The sequence below is a fragment of the Nicotiana attenuata genome, chromosome 11, assembly GCF_001879085.1.
Source record: "Nicotiana attenuata strain UT chromosome 11, NIATTr2, whole genome shotgun sequence".
Lineage (NCBI taxonomy): Eukaryota > Viridiplantae > Streptophyta > Magnoliopsida > Solanales > Solanaceae > Nicotiana > Nicotiana attenuata.
Genome location: NC_031999.1, coordinates 8,911,909 through 8,927,177, shown reverse-complemented (window position 1 = coordinate 8,927,177; position 15,269 = coordinate 8,911,909). Strand labels below are relative to the sequence as shown.

Below are 15,269 nucleotides of genomic sequence, written 5' to 3'. Positions count from 1 at the left end.
CTTTCCAAGAGAAAACCATTTTTCTCAAATATTACGTACTAGTTAATGAAAGTAATAATGAGTGAATATCGACCCATTCTTTTTTTGTTTTGAGGGGTGAGGGGTGGGGTTGGGTTGGAGGACATCTATTTTAGGAATTTTAGTTTGGCATAACGCAAATAAATTTGGTATACCAAGTTGTCAATTGTCACATCGTGCATTCACTTTTAAGAAACAGTGTCCTTTGAACCAACAAGCATTCCTTCATCTATATCTTGATAAATACTTACACTGATAATCTCTGTATTAATAGTTATTCACATGTTTCCTGTGGAGGATAGAGATTTGTCCTCTTCCCCCTACTCCCAACATTTATTTTATCCATTAAAGCTAAAGCCTACCTCAGAGATATGATTGTTTTTGTTTCACACATCTGACTTCTGACCATCTAATTTCTATACGTACGGATATTGTCACTCTACCTATCTATTCTAACCTTACTCGAGTGGATTTTTTTTCATTAATATTGTTCAAACTCTAATCAATGAGGCGTTCTTGAGACATGATTAAGCCTTGAAACTCATTACAAAGTAGGTTATGTGCTTTGGCCCCCTCAAACTCGTGCTTTATTTGTACTTTTTACTTGATGCTTCAATAGATTTTAGGGCCTTTTATTTTTACTTTTCGCCTTTGATAACACTAATGATTCAGTTCAATTCTTTGTGCACTATGCTACAAAATTGAATATATAGTAGGATTATATAGGCAAAATAAATGTCCGTTCACTAGCATTAATTCTTGATTCAAGACATTTATAAGCTGTCCTTTAGGTCTGTTGTGAGTTGGACCACTATAGTAGGACAAGTGAGAAAACTAGAAGCTTTCTATGGACCCCGTCCCTGCCCCTGCCCTTCAACCCACCATTGTGTTGGTTGTGGTGGCAAAGTTTCACATTGTAAGTTGATAAGAAAAGAAGCTAAATACTAGTATAAGATACAGTAATGTTCTTAATGGTGTGAAATCTTTCAAAAAACTGTGTGCACTTGGCTTCTCCCAGATTAGCTAAGCAATTGATCATTGGAATTGCAGAGCAAGAACTCCAGCATATTTGAGTTTGCAACGTTAACTAAAAAGACATTAAGAAAGTTCATCCAATGTTTCATTCAACGAACTCATTAAATGTATATATTGATCATAAAAGACGGCTATGCTATGGACTATTACTTTTGGATAAGGTCACGTCTGAATTTAATCTCAATCTTGAATTTGAGTTATTATCGGACCCGAGAGTGATTGTGATGTGCAAATTTCCGGAAGCTACAATATACGTACATAACAATCGCAGTATCATTACACTTTTTGGCCCACTCCTGCAAACCAGCTGTTGCCTGTTGCTTTTGCAAAAGGACCACTGCTTTATGCTTTTGCAAATTGGGTCAGGCTGTCGTATCTACGAAACATAGGCACGACATATTCTGGATAATATGGAAAGGTTATGTAATGAATGAATCCAGAAATGGGATGAGGCCGAACTCGGACAAGTTTCCACCTTTCATACCATATGGTATTATTATGTGCACGTTTAAGATTGCTGATGATCATACGATCAAGGATCCTATTGATGACCCTTCGAGAAAAAGAATTTATATTTCTGGAGAGTAGTCAGGACGTAATAACTGCTGATGTAATAGCTTTGGATCACTAACAGGGTCCAGAGTCCAGAGATTGTCCTATTACTGCCTCTAAATTGTCGACAAGGATGCAAAATCTAACCTTTGATGTTCTGTCTGAATTCAGTTCCTGACCAGAAATCTGAAAATAGGGTCTCTGTTCACTATTTGTTTCGTGAAGAATTTAATTTCGAAGGTAAGAAGCCACACATTGTGGAGAAATTGTAGGATTCGAACATAATGTTCGTGAAAATGGACTCTTAGTGGTCGATCGGGTAGAACAACTAGGAAAGAAAAAGGAGAATTGAAGTAAAACAACACTCCATGTTTAAAGTGTATTATCCTTCTTTTTATTCACTTTTGGATTCTTTCTGTTCCTGGGGGAAAATCCCTGTTACTAGCTGACAGATTTCATGCTTCATACAAGGTCTTGGCACGTAAACATAGATGGTGAGAAAAGTTATTGCTGCAGCTATCACAAGAAAATAATATAGCAAGAAGCTCTTACTTTGTTCGCTGGTGGAAAAAGTAATCCTCTTTGCAAACCATTCATTCGCGTCCTCTCTTTAGCTTTGCCAGTTAGAATCTTCCAATAGTAGCTTTATTCTGAAGTGCTATCTTTGAGAACGAGTTACAGGCAGAGTTATGCCAAAGAAATTCTCCTTTCAATGTAAAGTACAAACTTTAAAATAGGATGCACGGAACTGTGTTAGAGAATACTTCCCCACTTACCGCATACAAAAAGTTGAGGGAAGGAGAGAATTTTGTGGCGCTTTATTAAGGGGCAGTTGGAGTTTTCGCAAATTTAGGCACTGGAATACTGCACCTGAAAAGTCAAGGTTCAGTTGTATACATACAACTATAATTGCTACATCACTTTAATCTACGATCGTCTATTTACAGAGAATATTGAGAGGGCTGTTTTGATACAAACCCAGAAAAACAAAAAAACAAAATCTAACTAGAGAATATAAACAATTGCATTACAGATGGACAAGATTGTATATAGCAGCTACATGGGAAGTAATGGCGTATCAAAAAATAAATGCCATGGAATGTTGGCAGATAGATGAATAAGGGCTCTGCAACTTTGCAACCTCTCCGATGTATCAAAGAAAACCACGCGATGTTGGTCAATACAAGGAGCTTGATGATTATGAATTGTCCAGTCAGTCAACCTCCTTTGCACTCCTGTCCCCCAGCATCAGAATGCCATCAGGTATATATTACTATTTGCTTTTCCTGGTTCTGATTTTTATTTAACTATCATGAATCACGGGATCCTTGGATCAGCACACTGATACGCTTAGAACTGTCTGCGCGCAGGATATCTCCTTTGGGTCCAATCTGTATGAAAAATCATTTCCAAGATCTCAAATCTCTTAACACAGGCAGGTATTCAAGGGAAACTGTAACCAAGTGAGCTCATAAAACTGCGGAAAAACCAGGCATTCTTTACACGAGAAAAAAAATACCTCATTTGGAGTTTCAGGCGAGAACCACCGCAGTAGTATTCCAAGATGCACAACAGCAGGAATTAGCTTGAAAAGCAATGGTGTGGTCACCTGTAGAATTGATTTGGAGTGAGGCCCAACATATCAGCATAGAAACAAAAATGAAAGATAAAGTAGAACCATTAAATTTTATCACTTGAGCCTTTCCCTAAAAGATTCTCTCAATTGTCCTATCTAATAACTCATAAGTCATCTTCATTGCCAAATTATTAGTTTAGTTGTCAAAGACATATTGAAGCGGTACTTATTCAAGGTTTGGCTGATAACTCTAGCGTAAGCATTGCAAATATAATTTCCAACAATATCTTGACTAAGGGTAAAAGTTTCAAAATTCAGACTCTAGGCTTCAACAACCTTATGTAGGAATCCTATTTGCTAGTCCTCTAGAATCCAAAAATAGATCATGAAGTCCACAAATGTTTCCCAAATCCCCGTGCAGAAGCTCGCACACATGCATGCAACCCCCTTTCCCAGAATCGAAGTGCTTGTAAAGCTGGCTCACCTGTTTAATCAACCATTCTAAAGTACAATTTAGCCCATCATAAGCACATAAAACTTCATGCAGCTAAGTACCAGTAAAGTTATTTTGGTAAAATTTGCAGAAACCTTTTCATTTGCAATCCAGATTGTTTGGTGTTCAAGATTTTCACCAGGATAACTGTAAAAGATGTTTAAAACTCAAACACGCTTAGTTCAGGAAGAGTCTCGATATGTTCTTTATGCCTAACCACTGACACCCACCCCCTACCAGGACAGAATTATGAAAACCCCTTAATGCGGAGCTCATGAGTCTTCCATATTTTCTGAAGCACCAGCTCTTTGCCTCCCAAAGAGAACATGCATTGTCACAGGTCCAGATTCTAGTCAATTGATCACTCATAGAAAGGTAAACAAGTATCAAAAGCAAGAAGGCAAGCAAAACTTCAACAAAGTCTCAAAAGTATACAAGGTACAGCTACTGTTGCTAGAAAAGAGAATAACAGTAAACATACCAAGCTAAGTGCAGTTGTGCCCAGAAGCAGCATATACACTTTACCCTGCAGCGTCACCAAATTCCATTACTCATCTCAAATCAGCAGTCGATAACTCAACAATGATTGAATTTTACATAATTGAGAGTGGCAACAAGGAAAGGAATACAACGTATTAGTAAATTAATTTCAATTCCATCAAATCACACAATTCCTACAAAATGGTACTTAAAATATCACATGATATCACATTACTGTAGACATCAGCAGAAAAGAATTTTTCAAACTGCTTAAATGGCATACTAAACCAGCACCTCAATTAGATGAAGATTTGAAGCACGGCTTAGAAGAACAAAAGCAAACTCTCCTATTTGAGCTAGAGACATTCCAACCTGGACATACCATACAAAAAAGTTAGTAACAGAAATTATGGGTAGAAAAGAACAGATACTAATAGCTGTTTTATATATTGAAAAGAGTTCAGAAATTATGACCTCATATGACTTGGAAAACTTACTAGAATTGCAGCCTTATTGGTGTAGCCAAAACCCTTGACAACTGCGGCAACCACTATAGTTTTTATGACGATGACCAATATAACAGCTGCTACTAAGATATCAATGTGATTCCAAAGAAAATGAACATGGATAAGCATTCCAATGCTAGCTAGAAAAAGAGCAGCAAAGAAGTTCCGTATAGGTTCAACCTGCACAAAATGAAAACACAGCTAAGAATAAGGCATGTAGTGCAGATGGTGTAACAATGAGAAACCCACATCTTCCAGCATGCCTACGACTTATATGGAATTGTTAGAGAAAATTATTTCCTTAGAGAGAAGAAAACAGTTATAAGCTTAAAGACGGAACAGATAAAAATAGGTCTGGTAGCAACATGGACAAACCATCCCAACTTCTAAAGGTGGATTTTATACAATTCTAAAGACTAAGTGCCCGAATAGAGCGGAAAAGTCTTGGATAAGCAAAGTTCCTTCTTCAGATGGATCTTTATCCTCTCTCTTACTGAGCCTTGCCAGGGGCCAGGGCTATGCTAGGATATTAGGCTAGGAAGGAGAAAGCAGACTAGGTAGGAGAATCATTGAGGATAATGGAAATTGGGGAAGTCCACTTTTGAGATGGAAAAGAGAAAGAGAAGAGGTGGAGTATTCGCCGAGGTTCTGTGTTGTTGAAGCAGATTGGGAACCAAGGAAGAAGGCTGAGATCGGTAGTGATAAGCTATTATTGCTTAGATAAAAGACGGGGAGGATGTTGATCACTATCCGCCGCACCAATAATTTCATTAAAGCGTTATGGAAATTAGCATATTTCTTATTTAACTTTCAATTGGGTGTTCCTAAAACCAAGGCAACAATGATGACAGGTTCGGGGTCACACAGATTGAAAGCTGGAAAATGGGATTATTGAATGTCTCCATTTTGCTTTTTCAGGTTAATAGAAGCTAGAGAAAAAGATAAAGAAGAATTTTTAAAGGGGCCATTTGTATAGACAGTTCTTAAGGCTCTTCGAGACATAGTATATACATGCATTTGTAAGACTGACATCGTTATGATGTAAAATTACTGAATACTTTGGTTAACAGAAAAGATGCAAGCAAATTTTAACTTGTGCTATTCGGGATTGCTAAGACCGACTGATCAATCAATCGAACATGCCTTATCCCAATCTAGTTGAGGTCCATCGGATGAATCCTCTTCTATCAATTCCAGTCTAGAGGATTATTATATTTTCTAATCTTTGAATATGTTAATTTATTCTTCTCTGAAAAACTAAAATCTCGTCAATTTTTATACTTGTTCCACTTAGATAATGTTCAAAAAAGCGATACAGCTAAGGAATCATCCTCTCCATCTCCACAAGGTAGGGTAACGTCTGCGACACAGTACCCTCCCTAGACCCCACTTGTGGAATTACACTGGGTTCGTTCTTGTATTGATACAGCTAAGGGTCAATTGAGTTCTTCAGTATCTTGCACATAGATAACGTCATGACGATAGCAATGAGAGAGACATGAGGAAAAGCAAAATGCTTATGAAATATACAAGATGGAAAACCTGTTCAAGTGTATGTTGAGCAAGATCAGTTGTTGATATCATCACTCCAGCAGCAAAAGAACCCAGCTCAAGACTCAAACCCAGTTTATCACTACACTGAGATGCAACAGTCCATTTAATCCACAAGTAGGTCATATCCAGGAGATAATAAGAGGTTAAAAAGTTGAGAACCACGCATTTGCTATTCAAAAGATATGAAAAAGAGACAAACCCAAGCAACAAGCAAGCAGAAAGCCACAGATGCAAGTTGATACAGTTCATTAGTCTGCAAAGAATTCAGTAAATCAGTCATATATAGAAACAGCTGTGACATAAAAGATGTGTTATTCCAACAGATGCAAAGTTACCTGCGAAGATAGGCCTATCATTAGCTTAAGAAACCAAGGTACACATGTGCGGCATAATACTGACAAAATGGCCAAGAAAATGACCAGAACGACAAATCTGTAATCAAAAGGATAGTAGCAGTCAAGGACAAAATTCACATTTAAAATGTTTAATACAGTCAATAGCATAGAAGAACAGAAGGAAAATCAGGAATCGTGCTCTTATTCTTTCTTTCTTTTTTTGGGGGGAAGGGAGATGAGTAGAGGCTAAAGTGAAGTTGGAAATTTTGTTCTACTGCAGTGAAAGTGTGAAACTAATCAACATAAGTGGACTTCAGATTTGTGGAATGGCATAATGGAATTTGCCCAGTAATAAATATGTTGTGTTTAAGAGATATGTCTTAAGTGTTCAGCACAGATCAACGGGATCCAGAATGACTCACCAGCTGATTTTTTACTGGTTTCGCACAAATCTAAGAGGTTCAGTAAGTAGTTGGCCTAAGCTATAATGAGTTTTCACACTTAAGGTGTCAAACTAATACGAAGCACTGCAGTTTCACCTCTCAGCTTTTGAAGTCTTTATAAACATGGTGGGACTTAACTGGTCAATGCCTAAGAAATTGAAACTAATTCAATGATGCTGCAGAAAAGGTTTTTGAAAAGCTTCAGTTAAGGTCTGGAACTCAACCCCAGCTGCAATCTGGTGGTCAATTTGGAAGGAAAGAAATGCAAAAAGTAATAATTTAGAGCAAGAAAAGAATCTATGATTACAATGAAGTATAGATGTATCTCTTTACTTTCTTTTGGTGCAATGTGGCTTTAGTTAATAATGTAGAGGCCATGACTGATTTTTTGAACTTATTATACAACCTGTGATGCAGCTATATTGTAAGGCTATACTTATCAATAAAAGCTATACTTAAGGCTATGATTGATTTTTTGAGCTTATTACACAAGTTGTGATGCAGATATACAGTACATACCTCAGAGCATATACTTGTAGCTGGAAATAAACAAAACTACCTCTTACTGATTAAGAGAAAAAGTGTCAAACAAGGTAATAGTTTAAGATTAATTTGAAAGCTCTTTTGTTTGGCACATCATAATTGCCAGACATCCACCATAGATATCACAATCTCACCTCTAAGAATGACGAAAACAGAACAACATATGCATTATGGAGATGGAAAAGAATTCTTTAATGCATGTAACAACATATTGTTTCACATAAAAAAAATTCTGCATTCCAAATTCAAAATTTATTCAATCGCCACTGCTTACAGTTTTGCCATGGAAACCATTCCTTGAAGAGCACCGGAACTACCACCTAGAATAGGAAGCAGTGCAAATAGCAAACCCACCGTGCAATCCTGAAAATCAGAGACATCTCAAAAGTTCAATCAGGGAAGAACTATTGAGAAAAGGAACAAGAAAATTTTGACGAGAAGGAAATTTTTTGGGTATAACCTAAGTTGCTCGGACTCGGGTGCGGGTATCCGATACGGGGACAGATCCGAGTATCGGACTCGGCAAAATCTAAATTTTAAGATTCGGTGGTGCGGATCCGAATATGGATACGGGTGCGGGGATTCGGCTAATAAAACATAGAGCTATAAAAATATTGTAAATTTTGAGAGATATTCTGTGAAAAACTTACATGAATATTGTAGAATTCAACCTTTCATTCTCCAAGATGGATATTTATTCTTTCATTCTCCTAAATCTGTTTTATTTTTTATTTTGAGAAATCAAAATCTCAATTTTTCTCCCAAATTTGTTGATGGACTCCGGTCAAAGTGTCCGAAGTCAGTTGACCGTATCCGGGACGTATCCCGCTCCCGCTCCCGTCCCCGTCTCGTATCAGGACGGGGACGGCACCAAAATCGAAGAGTCCGCGCAACTTAGGGTATAACACATCCATGTGAAAGACAACAGTGAGCCAATATTTTGTCAAAAACATTGCTATATTCACAAAAAAGAGAAAAGGATAGCTGAGACAGACCTGCAGAATAAGAGTTCCAATGGTGACTTGCCCATAGAGGGTGTTAACACTATTTCTTTCCATCAAAAATTTTAACACCTGTTATTCAGAAAAGATAAAGATCTTCAGTACATTTATAAGAAGCTTTACTAATTAAAGCATAATGTGCCCTTTACAATACTTTCAGTCCATAATATCCAATAAGGGGATTCAACATTCAAAATTCGTTCCCTTCCGCAGTTTTCCCATTTTCCCAATTCAGTTATTAGCCAGTTATGAAGGAAAATGTGTTGTGTTTAGCGGATTCAGAGAGCCAGAAATCCTCAAAATTCCAGTGAGATGGCTTCTCTACATTCGGAAAGGGAATACTGAAACAATTTTGCAGTTACTCTATCGTACTTCTTGGGCTTTTTAATACCTCTAATCACATTTCTTAACAGCAAGTGAAGCACAAAACTGATGCAGGCAGAAACTAAATGCTTGTGCATCATTTATTGTGATGTTAGAAAATTTTCAAATTGGAGTGAATCCCATTGCACATCTTTCTGTAATACACTTTTTTATCAGTACATCTTCCTATAGTACACCACTTTTCAGATTATTCAAAAAATCTTTCCTAAAATGAGGGTGTTACTCCTGTCTTACAGCACTCAACAAGGTCCTAACATTTCGTAAAAGTAAAGATATAGGGTATTGAACCCAAAATACAAAATGATTCATGCATCTATGGCATCAATTTGCCTTCTCCTTTCCTCAATTATACCTTAGGTAAATTTAACTATCAACTGAAATATTTTCCATTTTCCTCTAGGAACGCATAGGGAAACTTAAATGAAAATTGAATAAAAGCCCATGACAAAATACTTGATGGTACAATCAATTAAATTGGAAAGATAAATTCAAAAACGACATCAACTTGCCACTGCTGTCGAAGACATTGATAAGAAGACGCCGACAAAAACACCTTCAGATGCTTCCCCACCGCATAACTGTAAGTATCATTGATTCATGGTTATGAATAAGAAAGACGTTATATATTGCATAACTGGAGCACTGGAGCTTTAAACATAGAGACAACATTTTAAAAATGCAGATTCCAGTTGCTGAACTGCATGTTGAGAAGGTAGCTAAAAAAAAGGTGATAATAGAAATCACATACCGAGGCTGTTATCCCAGACAAACACATGAAGAGAAAAATTTGGAGTAACCCTCCTAGCACAGCAACAGCTCGAACAATGCGAAGCTGCAGTTACAAGTTAAAAATGCACTTCTGCTTTCACTCCACGTGATAAAATACAAAATTGTCTTAATCTAGAAAATCAAATGCAAACCTTCGCGGTGGAGAACTCCAAACCCAATGCAAATAGAAGAAAAATAACACCAAATTGAGCAACTGTTTCCACCTGAATGATGTAGCCACTGGATATTAGGAAACACGAATTTAGAAGACCTAACCTTTTTTTTTCTGATAAGGAAATTAGAAGACCTAATACCAGTTAGACCATTAGAACAACATTAGATGGGGATGGTCCAAAAGACAACATAATTAACATAAAAGTACTATAAGCACAAAAATCATATCAGGAGGCTACGCTGTTTCAATAAAGCAGTTCAGTAAAGAAATTGAATTTCCAGGAAGTGGTAATTGTAAGATGGCTAGAAAGCGGCTCTCCAAAAATATATTTGCACCTCAAAACTCTGAAAAGTATGCAATGACTCATTAGCACTTACAGATCACAAACGAAATTTATAACATTTGCAAGTTCACAAAATTCAGTGAGGCGCTAAAGTGCAAGAATAAAATAGGCCTACTAAGGTCACTGATTCAACAATGGAAGGCAGAGTTCTATTGCTTCTAAGAGACCAAAGTGTAAGACTGGAACCGGAGAGCAATCTGTCAAATTTGGCCAAACACACGAGTGGACTGCAATAGGCCTGAAAGACTGTAAAGTGATCTTTGAGACAAAAGGAGCTAACGATATAAAGAGTTCGTTAGTGGCCACAACTGTATCTCAGGCTTAAGTCTTTTCCAACGCAATGACTTAAGCTGGGTTTTTGGGGGAGACATGAATACAGGAGCAGAAAAGAGTACATCCTTCGTAGGCCTCATCTGGTTCCAGTTAATGGAGGTCTGAATCTGCCTACTAAGTTTGTTTTCTTTTCACAACCATTTATTAGCTCTTAATAGGTCTGAATCATGAAGATCTGGTACAAAGGCTTAAAATCATTCAGAAGCTCATTCCAAAAAAAAAAAAAAAAAAAGGAGACAGTATTAAGCTTCTCTAGTCTCAACTTTCTTATTCCCAATCAGATAAAGTTCTCTTTTCTTATTCTATCGAAAAAGATGACTTTTTACTGCAAACTAATGAGAGAATTTTCAAGTAAAAGGAGCAAGCTAACCATCCTCCATGTGGTGGCAGTTATACTAGGGCGAAGTGAATACTATAAGAACAACATCAAGAAAAGATATTCTTGTTTTCTACTGACTGGGATATATAGTTGAGTACATTTGACATTCTATCCTCCTTAAGACTCCGTCAGATCATTTTCCTTCAATTTGGGACAGTGGGAGCAAAGACAGTCCCACTTTGATATGAGAATAGATCAATGGTTTTGTAGACATGGTCAAGATTTTCTGGAGTCTTATGATGTGACAGGAATTCCAAGTTACATTCTGACAAAAATACTAAAGCTGCTGGAAGTACTTGGAGTGAGACAGCACCACTTTAAGCCATCTAGGAAATAGGAAGTCTGCAATAGTGGAAAGCCTTATGAATCTTGACAAAGCGCTAGATGAAAGTATCTTAATACTTTAACAGAGGAGGAGCAACTGCAACGAAAAAAAAAAGACTACTGAATATTCAGGTTGGAAGAATCTAATGGAGGCAAAATTCAAGATCTCTTTGGCTCAAACTAGGGGATAAAAGCACCAAATTTTCCACAAAATAGCCAATGCCCACAGGAGATACACCATGTTGATAAGCTAAAGATCACTGGGGAGATCTGAGAGGCGCAAGAATCTAACAGAGAAGAGATGTTGAAGTTTTACATGGACTTCCTTCCAAAGTGATGCCATCCCTAGAAATTTTGAAGAAGAAATGAGCTGGGAGTTCAATGAGGTATAAAGCACATAGGCGTGACGGGTTCTCCATGCCCTTCTATTGGAAGTGCTGGGAAGTTATCAAATCCTGACTCATTTATTCCATCAATTTGAAAGCTTAGAAAAAGCTTTGATGCCTCATACAATGTCCTGATCCTCAAGAGAAGGAATAATTAGAGTTTAAGTACTTCAGGCCCATAAGCTAGCTGGGCAGTTTCTACCATAAATTTGCTAAGTTTCTTATTATGGTCATGGACAAGCTGATAACAGACACACAGCTAACAATTACCCAAGGGAGGCAGAATATTAATGCAATACAGATTGCAAATAAGTGCTTACTCAATGTCTATGCAAACTAGACCAAATAAAAGGTATTACACGATAACATAATCTTTGTCAGTTTAATGAATCAGACTGGAAGTCGACATACCTGCGAAAAAAAAACATACCTGCACCATTTCACTGACAAAGTTAAAACCCCCTGGTCCAATTACAGATCCTGCTAGCAAATATCCTGTGAAAACCTGAAAGATATTAACAGGATAGGACTTACTTGTTTCTGAAGTTTAATGCATAAATTAAAATGTGTAAAAGCAGCCAAGATAATATCATCAGCATGAAAAATAAGAGGCTATCCAGTTAGCATAAAAAACATGCAAAGGATTATTTAACACACCGGTTGTCCAGCACAAGCAAAGGCAATGCCACCACAAGTTGCAGAAACAATGACAACAACGAGATCCGATATTAATCTGCCAATTGATTTACAGTATAATCAGATCAGTTAAAAAAATATAGCTCCTCTTAACAGAACAATCTTCCTTTTTCACTTAGTTCAGAATGACCAGGATGTAGGGAAGAATATAGCTAACCTCAAGTCTAGCTGCAGCACTGGAAACTTCGACTTGGGATTAGACATGATAAAGACATTATCCTGATGGGGGAGCAGGAGTGAAGGCACCAGTTAGTAAATCATGTTCAGTAATCAATAATCATCTCTCACTACTACTAGTGCTCCTGTGTGACCTATTAGCAGACCCAATACTTTCTAGATGCACTAGGTACCTTTCGATCTATCAAGGTAGGTGTATCTTCAGCTCCATTGTCATTCTCCAGGTGGAAAACATCATGCAACTGGAACGACCTAATATAAACCATTATTCCAACACCATTCAGTCTTATCACTTCCAATAACATGGAGACTATTGAAAGTAGCATAGCATGTACCAAATACAAGATTAACCTTACTTTTCCTCCTTCGTCTCATTCTTCTTGGGCTTGACCCTAGCAACAGTTTCCAAAACTGCCTGAGAAATGAAGCATTTCAAGAAATATTCAGGTCAAAGTGATAACATCAACATGAAAACACATCTTAAGATTCTTCTCGGACACTTATTATTTAAATGGCAAAGTACATGGTAAGCAAAGAATAAAGCCTTAAGCTAAGGAATAATGTGCCGTTTAAAACAATCTACTAGCACAATAACTCAAATAACATCTAGTTACCGATTTTGAGAATCTTTTCTCACAATAGCAGCCATGTTAATCTGTATCTAGCTCTCAGGAACAAGAACAACCAATAAGATCCAAGATCAAATTCCTTATTTCATAAATTTATACACAACATAATAGCACTTCATTCATTTTACTTCCCAAAGACCCTCAATGTTTTATTAGCAATTCTTGTCAACTGCAGATTTTCATCTTTTCATGTAAACAACCAGTAAATATCACAATATCATTTAGCTAAAAAAAGCATGCTACTTCATTGTAATAAAAAGTGTGTTGTGCCTAACTTGAACTTCAAGCATCACCATTACCATGCACCACATTCCACAACTTGGTTTACTGGAGTATATGGGTTAAGCTTCAGTCTCAATATGGGCAGACCAACCGCTGGACCTCAGATCATAGCACCAACACTTATCACCTTCAACTAAGAGAAGCCCAACCAGTCGGCAATAAATGATTCTTCGGCTGATTAACAGATGCTAATTGACCAAAAGAACAAAACAGAAATTTTAGGAAAAGAACTGCTATGGGAACTAGAATGTACTTTGCCAGAGAAGATGTTCCAAGTGGCAGTCCAAAAAACTCATCCTTGAATAATAGTTCTTTAAATATTTCCCATTTATAGCAAAATAGTAAAACCGCTAAGATTGTAGCAAACAAATACATAATAAACCCCTCAAAAAGCAATTAAAGTTCCAGATCAGCAATCAGACTACAAATATCCTATCCAAAAACTATTTCGAGTAACAGATAACCGGAGTACTATTGCAATAACTTCTCATTCGAAATTTGCAAGTCATACGCGCCTATTTATTTTCATTCAGACAACTCGAAGGAAGTAGGGGCAAACCTCTTGATCTGCCACGCTGTTGTTGAAGCTTCTGGGATCAGTTGCTGAAATGAAAAATAAATAAATAATAGTATGAGAGAACAGAAGAAAGACCAGAACGGGCGCTACCGAATCCTAAATCACAAAATCGTTTACAGAAACTTTATCACCAGCATCAGAGATAGGTTTATCGAGTTTCAAATAACATATCAGAGAATAAACAACCAAATCTAAAAACAGAAGATCTTGCCGCATAAATGTAACGACACGTACAAGTACCAACACTGTCAGTCCAGCTAGTAATTCCACTCAAATTGTTTCGCAAAGAGAACATATTATCCAGATTTAATAGTGTAAATAGTAAAGAGGTAAACTTGAAGACTAGTGGGAAATAGCTACTCAAACATGCAATATTAGCTCCCGCATTGCATGTTTTGTTGGATTCAACAAGTTCCCTCAAGCCGAGGCATAGCATTGGATAAACCCTAAAAAATGAAGAGTGGGAATTGAACTAACCATCGGACTTGTCGTCAGTCTCGTTGAACTCCTTTTCGAGAGCTCGATCGATCATGTTAGCGAAGCTAACTTCCGTAGATCTAGACGAGTTGAATTCAGAAGCATTTACGACGTCGTCTGCATCTTCAAACTTCGGATCAGCATCAGAGAGAACGTATTTGAAGGAGAAGGAGAGAATGAGGAGGACAACGAAGAGCCCTCTCATTTGCAATGGATGTTAGAGAGAGAGAACTCTGATGAGTGAGGGTTTTAGAGAGAGAAGGTGACCTTTTATGTGGAAAAAGTGTGGGGTGAGTGGCAGCCGATTGAAGCTAACTAACCGTCGTCGAGTCGAAGTGTTTTCACGTTCACGTTATCGGCGAGGGAAGTTTTGGGAGAGAGATTGAAGGAGAGAGAAAAAGGAAAGCATCGGGCCCCGGGAGAAGTTGAGTGAAAGTACAAAAAACTCCTCCTTCATATTCGCTTCTTGTGATTCCCGTCAGGTGTTTCCAATGAGGTGCACACGAGGTTTTAGCACGTGCAACAAACGCTCCGGTAACAACCACTTCGATCAACGGCGATACCAGGTGGCGGTCAACCTTAGTCACATGTAGAAACATTTTGACCAATCTTTATCCGAAAGCAAGCGAAATTCGTTATTTTTTGTGAAGAAAATCTTTATCTATTCTACAGTTCAAGGGCAAAATTTTTAAAACCGAAAAAACTACACAATGTTAAACCACAAAAAGGTAAAATATTTCATAACTAATTTTTCAAGGCATTGCCCGGGAGTTCAACTTTATTATATTACCGTTTATCCTAAA

The 15,269-nt window shown here is 37.4% G+C and overlaps 1 protein-coding gene across 1 annotated transcript; it reads right to left on the bottom strand.

Moving 5' to 3' along the window:
• Nucleotides 2,401–14,923, bottom strand: LOC109234094 (K(+) efflux antiporter 4-like). The gene is made up of 20 exons (XM_019399940.1): nt 14,467–14,923; nt 13,972–14,015; nt 12,858–12,916; nt 12,675–12,753; nt 12,482–12,543; nt 12,286–12,361; nt 12,059–12,133; nt 9,841–9,912; nt 9,669–9,752; nt 9,430–9,498; nt 8,531–8,608; nt 7,810–7,898; nt 6,550–6,646; nt 6,414–6,467; nt 6,203–6,298; nt 4,652–4,840; nt 4,449–4,526; nt 4,156–4,200; nt 3,125–3,214; nt 2,401–2,996 (listed from the first exon to the last, which is right to left on the bottom strand). Exons 1-20 carry the CDS (start codon nt 14,669–14,671, stop codon nt 2,916–2,918), a joined length of 1,722 nt encoding a protein of 573 aa, XP_019255485.1. The 5' UTR covers nt 14,672–14,923; the 3' UTR covers nt 2,401–2,915.

Excerpts from the sequence above, each read along its gene's own strand:
- LOC109234094 (XM_019399940.1), bottom strand. The coding sequence starts at position 14,671 with ATGAGAGGGCTCTTCGTTGTCCTCCTCATTCTCTCCTTCTCCTTCAAA. Across the intron at positions 12,917-13,971 it reads ACAGCGTGGCAGATCAAGAG|GCAGTTTTGGAAACTGTTGC; the intron begins GTTTGCCCCTAC and ends TTCATTTCTCAG. Across the intron at positions 9,913-12,058 it reads TTGTCAGTGAAATGGTGCAG|GTGGAAACAGTTGCTCAATT; the intron begins GTATGTTTTTTT and ends TACATCATTCAG.